Below are 9,021 nucleotides of genomic sequence, written 5' to 3'. Positions count from 1 at the left end.
CTTTTAATCAAGGTTGACAGATACGTTGTCACTGCACCGACTACCTTAAAAATGTGACAAAGGTACTTCGAATGAACAGCAATTTCAAGAAAAAGTATATTATTACTACGGAACATGGTATGAACACAATTTATAACATGACATAGAAGGAATGTGGGTTATATTTACTCACAGCCTTGACTTCAACCAAACTGAGAACTACTGTTGGTCTCTCACTGCTACTTATAACAGTTTGAAAAACATGAGCATCAAAAGGCGGGAATCAGAGTCTGCGCCGATATTCCGTAAAACTTGAGTTCTTTTGGCATTTCCTAACTGTTAAATGTGATGGCCAGCGAGGTTTTAATAAACTGAGTGCCAGATTCCAACTGTTGTTTACATAGAAACCACCATCCCTGTTTATGAAGTTTTCTGACATCTTAATTTCAGCATTACGCTGACACAGAAGCTTCATGTCTGCATCACAACACTGGTCTAATCATATTTCGTTTCATTATCATATTGAAGGCGGTGCTTTGTGATAACCGAGGTGCTTGGTTTTTTAGCAGAGTATGTCTATGTTCCTTTCATCTCTCCTTAACTGTTCTGATCATCTGCCCCATGGACGACATGCCAGTTTAGCATGGAATGCGTCTTAAAGTTGAGATATTGTGAAATGGCAAATCTCTCTCTCACTTTTTCATCAGTTTTTTGGATTAATTTGTTACTGAACAGACAGAAACCTGCTCCTGTCACCATCAAACATTTGTCCTTTCACTCAAACATACATCACTGATGCACAATACCTTCATTCACTAATCATATTAGGTCCATACATTGCACAAATTTCTCTCACTACAAAATTATACTGTAAAACAGATTTAAACACAAAATTTTAATTGTTCCTGCTAGCAAACGAAGTAATGTGGCTTTTCCATTATTGCAGTTCTAAGTACACAGACCTAATGAATGAGTCAGTGCAGCAACTGTTCTGATTGTGCAGAAACTGTAAAACTCTCATTATTTACCCGAACAGATACAGAAAATTAATCAGAAGCTAAAGAGGACAGCCAAAGTTCCTAGTCTTAATCTTTCCTTGATGAGACTGTATTGGTCAGCAATTAAACAGATTCCAACAGCGATACTAATCATTTCACAGATTTGTTACCTTTTCAGAAAAATTTATATTACTATGAGAAATGACTTATGATTCTGGAAATGGCAGTTATCAAATTGCTGATTCACAGCTCTAACAAAGGAGCAAACAATTAAGACTTTTTCCCTATCATTTATCGCCTGAAGTATTTTGTTGTTAGTAAAAAGTTACATAAGCAACAATACAAATTTCCTTCAAACCAGAAAGGTTTGAGACCATACAGCATGTAAGTAATTTTGTAATAAAACTGTATAAGACTTCATTCCCACTTACTTCACTACTGTAATTTATATTGTCACTCATACAAAGCTACAGGCAAAGTGCCTCAAAAACATATGATTACGAAAATGGCCAATACTCACGGCGGCGTTCTTCTTCACGTCGCTTGGCTGCCTCTTCTCGCTGTTGCTTGATGATAGCGAGGCGTGCCAAGTCTGCACGTGCCTCATCTGTTTTCCCTTCGGCATGAAGACGCTGGTAATTAGCCTGTGCCCTTTGCCTTTCAAGCTCTTCTCTAAAAAGTGAATATAAAATAATAACCTATTTACTCATGAAAAGAGATAACATATTCTATTACAACAGTTTTATTGTTTCATTCTAAAGAAACTTGCCTGGGCACTATAATTTTTTTTAAATAAAGAAAAGCATATTCAAAATATTATTAGAATTCAATAAAGATAAAACATATCCAGCATGCCAATACCAGTCCAAGGATGACAAATGCTACTCTGAGACCCACACTCTGCCTTGATTTACTTTTGTAATTTAATTTTTGAATAATAAAATGATGTTCAATTCCTTTCTTCTGTCTAGATAGGTGGGAACACTTTCTGATCTTCCCTCGTTTGTATCTGTTACCAACTGCTTAGGGGAATAATTTACTGTATGAGTTTCACAGGTATTACAATACAGTGGAAAGTCCAGTTTGGAACATCTACGATATCAGGAAAAGGATAGACTGCTGCTCACTGTAAAGATGACAGGTTGAGTTGCAGATAGGCACTACGAAAAGACTGTTACACATCTAGATTTCAGCTAAAGTAGTCTTCAGAAAAGAAAAGACACACACATTCAGACAAGTAAGCACACCTCATGCACTTACAACCATCTCTGGCAGGCTATTGGCAATGGTGGTTACATGCGTGTGACATGGACTTGCTTGTGTGGATGTGTGTGTTTCCTTTTCTGAAGAAAGCATTGGCTAAGCTAAATATGTAACAGTTATTTTCAATGAAAATCAAACAATTGAAAATCCAGGATGGAATGTAACAATATTATGAAATGTAACAATATTATGAGAAGAAAAGTTGTCACTCTCCATATAGTGAAGATGCTGAGTTGCAGATAGGCTCAACAAAAAGAATCACAGTTGTGTGTATGAGTTTGTGTGTGTGTGTGTGTGTGTGTGTGTGTGTGTGTGTGTGTTGACGAAGGCCTTAATGGCCGAAAGCTTTGTGAGTGTCTTTTTGTTGTGCCTATCTGACTCTGCATCTCCACTGTATGGTGAGTAGCAACTTTCCTTCTCATAATAGTATTTTCAATGAGTCATCTTTACAGTGGATACCACAACACAGTTATTTAAATCATTTAATGTACTGATTATGATCGAGAATGCTCATTGTGACAATGGCAGCCTAAAAGTACAGCAATCGCACAATTCTACCTGGAACATTTTTAGTGTAGTTTTTAATGCTGTGTGTCAGAAAATCAGAACAGGAAAGGATTCATTTCAGTACATCCATTGTGAATGATTAACTGTGACCAATTTAAATTGGCAATTTATCTGGTAATAAATATGCAACCAGTCTTTTTTACGATTTATTCAACCATGAACATGTTTACAAGCCACTGCAGGCTCATTATCAGATGGAGGTGTTACAACTGATAATGAGCCTGCAGTGGCTTGAAAACATGTTTATGGTTGAAAAAAATTGTGAAAAGTGACTGGTTGAATATTTACTACCAGATAAATCACCTTTTTAAACAAAATGCAAAGCAGCAAGTAACTACTGTATCAGAAAATTGGAAGGAAGTTCTGCACTGACAGTTTGGTGCCCAAGAAGACTTCTATTACAGCCCACAAGATAAATGGATGTTACAGTTATAAACAGAGAAAAAATAACAGAGCTTCCACTACTTCAGCCATTCCTGCCTAACACTACGCAGGGTATACAAAGCATACCTAACACCTTCACAAAGCTAAAAACTTCAAACCTTAAGAAACTTTTATTTTTTAAGAGTACGCAGGTCATTCCATACCAACATGTTCGGAAGGACACACCAACCAATACGTCAGCCCTGAATGTTTGCACACTGATGTTGCCACCCTGGATAGTTTTTCATGCTGAATGCAACCATCTGATATCCCTAAGCAAGGAGGTCTCACATACAGGAAACATTTCCCTCAGAAATGAAAGTGTGTGATTAGGTGTGTGTGTTATTGCATCATCATACTGAAACTACAACAGGACCACAACTTTTTTTCTTAATCGAGGATAACAAAATTCTGGAACACTGCACAATAACAATCACTGTTCAAAAAAAAGAATCCACACACCACAGTAAAGAAATGCCACTCTGGGGCCATGTGCTGCTACTTGTTGAAGCTCCCAAGGGCTATTCTCAGACCAGAGGTGAAAATATGCCTCAGCAGGGCAAGAGGTGTGTGTGTGTGTGTGTGTGTGTGTGAGAGAGAGAGAGAGAGAGAGAGAGAGAGAGAGAGAGAGATCAAAACTCTGACAACCAACATTTCATGAAGCTGTAGCAGTCTTATAACACCCAGGAGGTTTCTATTTCAAATTGGAATTTGTTTGTCTAAAGTTTTATACATAATACTTTTTTTGTTTTTCTGAAACCCTGCTGCGTCCTGCTATTAAAATAGCAGATATATAATGCATGCTTTGTTGCCATTGGTAAACCGCTTTTTATAAAGTGGTCAACAATAAATGCCCAATGTTCACCTGACCACTTCATTGTGTACCCCAATTAAATACAAAAAATACGGACTAGGTGTGATATCTACTACACTAATTAAATGCTGCCTGCAGTGGATGGTAAAGCCTCTGGCTTTTCTCATAAACTTAGCCATGGAAGAAGCAATATTTCTGACATGTTTAAAAGTACTAAAGTGATCCTTATTTTCAACAGAGGCAGCATGGAAGATCCAGGAAATTACTAACCAATAGCTATTACACCTGTCTTATGTAAAATAATGCAACATGCAAAGACAAAATATTAAATTTTATAGAAAAATGCAATACTTTGGTTGATGTCCAGCATGGGTTTAGGAAGGGTAGATCCACCAATACAGCAATAGCTGAATTTATAGCCTGAGTCACCAAGTCACTAGATGAACAAAAGAAAGTTTGTGGTACGTTTCTTGACCTTTCAAAAGCTTTTGATTGTGTATGCCCAACATATTATTGACAAAGCTTAAGTGGTATGGTATAAAGGGGAAAAACAGCCGGTATCACAAAATCCTTTATTGAAAATAGAGAACGGTGTGTAGAAATAAAGCAAAATGTAAACAATACTACAACAAATGTCTACTCAAATTTTAAATTTGATAATATGGAGCACCTCAAGGATCAGTGCTGGGCCCACCATTTATTTTATATGTAAATGATATGACCAAAATAGTAGATGGAAATGCTGTAATATATGCAGATGACACTTCATTTTTTGTTAGTAGTGTTTCAATGAATGGCTTACAAAAGCATGCTTCTCTAAATTTGGAAAATGGAAACAATTATTTCAGAGGAAATAGCCTTTTTTTAAATGTAAATAAAACCACATGTACATACATAAATGCAAACAAAACACCTAACTTTAATAATATAACTGTCAGGCTTGGAGACTTGGATCTAAAAGAGACAGAAACTTATAAATTCCTGGGCATGACAGTGGACAGGTACTTGACATGGGAGAAGCATGTAAATAATATTTGTGATAAAGTGAGTTCAAGTATATTTCTAATGAGAAAAATGTCAAGGGCAACAAACACACAAACTGACAAAGAGCCTGTAAAAGCTCGACACCTTATGTACAAAAGTTTGCTGAACCATATAAAGATAATAGAAAATGCGTGTGCTTCCAAAAATAAATTAAAATGTCACTTAACTAAAACTTGTCCATAATGTTAGTGAATACACTGAATCAAAAAATTAATAACTGTACAAATGTGCCAAAAACTTTCACAGAGCGTAAAGTATTTTTAACCACTGGTAAAAATGTATGTAATGTACTTACATCAATTTTTTTAGATGCAACTATTTTACAGGCTGTTTTTGGAAAAATCAGTCATTTTACTGATATGTGCATGAAGTTACAAATTTTCAAAACTTAATTTTTCAAACTTCATGTAAACTTGTCCAATACCATTGTACAGAATGATCTATGGACATAAATAAATAAATGTTTATGTTCAAGGTGACCCCAAGATCATAGTGAGGTAATACTTGTTAGACAAAAGGTGCAAATGAAGTTCCACTGTCAATATGCCTGTGTTACAACAATTCCTTGGACACAGGCATTGTCAGTATGAAATAACACTCTGGCTAAACACGGATTAATGATGCTGGCACAGAATGCTGCTGATGTGGTCTTCAGTCAAAAGACTGGTTTGATACACTTTCTCACACTAGTCTATACTGTACAGATCTTGTCATGTCTCTACAGTTAATGCAACCTGCATTCATCTGAACCTGCCTACTCTAATCAAAGCGTGATTCCCTGTACATTATTACCCTCTACGCTTGGCTCTGTTACCGAACTGACAACTCCTTGATGCCTTGGGATATGTCCTATCAACCAATCTATCCCTTTAGACAAGTTGTACCATAAATTTCTTTTTCCTCAATTTATTTCAGCACTGAAAAAGTTATAAAATTTATCCATCGAATACACAGTATTTATCTTCAGAACCAGAGTTTGAAAGCTCCTGTTCTTTTCTTGTCTAAACTATTTGTTGTTCATGTTTCATCCTGTAAAAAGCTACACTGCAGACAAATACCCTTAGAAAGGACTTTCTAGCTCTTTAAATTTTAATTGTTGCCAGTCTGCATTTTATATCCCCTTGACTTCTGCAATCATGTTACTTTGCTGCCGAATTAGAAAAACTCATTTACTGTTTTTTATATCTCATTTCCTAATTTAACTCACTCATCTATGCTCAATTTGACTACATTCCATTTTGCTTGTTTTACTTTTATTGATGTTCATCTTACCCATGAGCCATGGACCTTGCCGTTTGTGCAGAGGCTTGCGTGCCTCAACGATACAGATGGCCCTATCGTAGGTGCAACCAGAAGTGAGCAATGGAGGGGTATCTGTTGAGAGGCCAGACAAATGTGTGGTTCCTGAAGAGGGGCAGCAGCCTTTTCAGTAGTTGCAGTGGCAACAGTCTGGATGATTGACTGATCTGGCCTTGTAACACTAACCAAAACGGCCTTGCTGTGCTGGTACTGCGAACGGCTGAAAGCAAGGGGAAACTACGGCCGTAATTTTTCCCGAGGGCATGCAGCTTTATTGTATAGTTAAATGATGATGGCGTACTCTTGGGTAAAATATTCTGGAGGTAAAATAGTCCCCCATTCGTATCTCCGGGCGGGGACTACTCAAGAGGACATCGTTATCAGGAAAAAGAAAACTGGCATTCTACGGATCGGAGCATGCAATGTCAGATACCTTAATTGGGCAGGTAGGTTAGAAAATTTAAAAAGGGAAATGGATAGGTTAAAGTTAGATATAGTGGGAATTAGTGAAGTTCAGTGGCAGGAGGAATAGACTTTTTGTCAGGTGAATACAGGGTTATAAATACAAAATCAAATAGGGGTAATGCAGGAGTAGGTTTAATAATGAATTAAAAAATAGGAGTGCAGGTAAGCTACTACAAACAGCATAGTGAATGCATTATTGTGGCCAAGATAGACACAAAGCCCATGCCTACCACAGTAGTACAAGTTTATATGCCCACTAGCTCTGCAGACGATGAAGAAATTGATGAAATGTATGATGAGATAAAAGAAATTATTCGGATAGTGAAGGGAGATGAAAATTTAATAGTCATGGGTGATGAATTCGAGAGTAGGAAAAGGGAGAGAAGGAAACGTAGTAGGTGAATATGGATTGGGCGTAAGATACGAAAGAGGAAGCCGTCTGGTAGAATTTTGCACAGAGCATAACTTAATCATAGCTAACACTTGGTTCAAGAATCATAAAAGAAGGATGTATACATGGAAGAAGCCTGGAGATACTAAAAGGTATCAGATAGATTATATAATGGCAAGACAGAGATTCAGGAACCAGGTTCTAAATTGTAAGACATTTCCGGGGGCAGATGTGGACTCTGCCCACAATCTATTGGTTATGAAATTTAGATTAAAACTGAAGAAACTGCAAAAAGGTGGGAATTTAAGGAGAGGGACCTGGATAAACTGAAAGAACCAGAGGTTGTACAGAGTTTCAGGGAGTGCATAAGGGAACAATTGACAGAAATGGGGGAAAGAAATACAGTAGAAGAAGAATGGGCAGCTCTGAGGGATGAAGTACTGAAGGCAGCAGAGGATCAAGTAGGTAAAAAGACGAGGGCTAGTAGAAATCCTTGGGTACCAGAAGAAATATTGAATTTAATTGCTGAAAGGAGAAAATATAAAAATGCAGTAAATGAAGCAGGCAAAAAGGAATACAAACGTCTCAAAAATGAGATCGACAGGAAGTGCAAAATGGCTAAGCAGGGATGGCTAGAGGACAAATGTAAGGATGTAGAGGCTTATCTCACTAGGGATAAGATAGATACTGCCTACAAGAATTAAAGAGATCTTTGGAGAAAAGAGAGCCACTTGTATGAATATCAAGAGCTCAGATGGAAACCCAGTTCTAAGCAAAGACTGGAAAGCAGAAAGGTGGAAGGAGTATATAGAGGATCTACACAAGGGCGATGTACTTGAGGACAATGTTATGGAAATGGAAGAGGATGTAGATGATGATCAAATGGGAGATACGATACTGCATGAAGAGTCTGACAGAGCACTGAGAGACCTGAGTCGAAACAAGGCCCCCTGAGTAGACAACATTCCATTGGAACTACTGACGGCCTTGGGAGAGCCAGTCCTGACAAAACTCTACCATCTGGTGAGCGAGATGTATGAAACAGGCGAAATACCCTCAGACTTCAAGAAGAATATAATAATTCCAATCCCAAAGAAAGCGGGTGCTGACAGATGTGAAAATTACCGAACTATCAGTTTAATAAGTCGCAGCTGCAAAATACTAATGCGAATTCTTTACAAACGAATTCTGAAGGTGGCAGGGGTAAAATACAGAGAGCGAAAGGCTATTTACAATTTGTACAGAAACCAGATGGCAGTTATAAGGGTCGAGGGGCACGAAAGGGAAGCAGCGATTGGGAAGGAAGTGAGACAGGGTTGTAGCCTCTCCCTGATGTTATTCAATCTGTATATTGAGCAAGCAGTGAAGGAAGCAAAAGAAAAATTCGGAGTAGGTATTAAAATCCATGGAGAAGAAATAAAAACTTTGAGATTTGCTGATGACATTGTAATTCTGTCAGAGACCGCAAAGGACTTGGAAGAGCAGTTGATCGGAATCGACAGTGTTTTGAAAGGAGGATATAAGATGAACAACAACAACAAAAGCAAAATGAGAATAATGGAATGTAGTCGAATTAAGTCGGGTGATGCTGAGGGAATTAGATTAGGAAATGAGACACTTAAAGTAGTAAAGGAGTTTTGCTATTTGGGGAGCAAAATAACTGATAATGGTCGAAATAGAGAGGATATAAAATGTAGACTGACAATGGCAAGGAAACCATTTCTGAAGAAGAGAAATTTGTTAACATCGAGTATAGATTTAAGTGTCAGGAAGTCGTT

At 37.5% G+C, this 9,021-nt stretch overlaps 1 protein-coding gene across 1 annotated transcript in view; it reads right to left on the bottom strand.

The window, feature by feature from the left end:
- The window catches only part of LOC126236451 (28 kDa heat- and acid-stable phosphoprotein-like), a 56,319-nt gene that overhangs the window by 17,554 nt on the left and 29,744 nt on the right, over positions 1-9,021 (bottom strand). The window contains exon 5 of the mRNA XM_049945770.1: positions 1,498-1,649. Coding sequence (XP_049801727.1) covers positions 1,498-1,649 — 152 coding nt within the window. The remainder of the gene's footprint in view (positions 1-1,497; positions 1,650-9,021) is intronic.

This window comes from Schistocerca nitens, chromosome 2 (assembly GCF_023898315.1).
Source record: "Schistocerca nitens isolate TAMUIC-IGC-003100 chromosome 2, iqSchNite1.1, whole genome shotgun sequence".
NCBI classification, from domain to species: domain Eukaryota; kingdom Metazoa; phylum Arthropoda; class Insecta; order Orthoptera; family Acrididae; genus Schistocerca; species Schistocerca nitens.
This window is presented reverse-complemented; position numbering and strand designations above follow the sequence as displayed.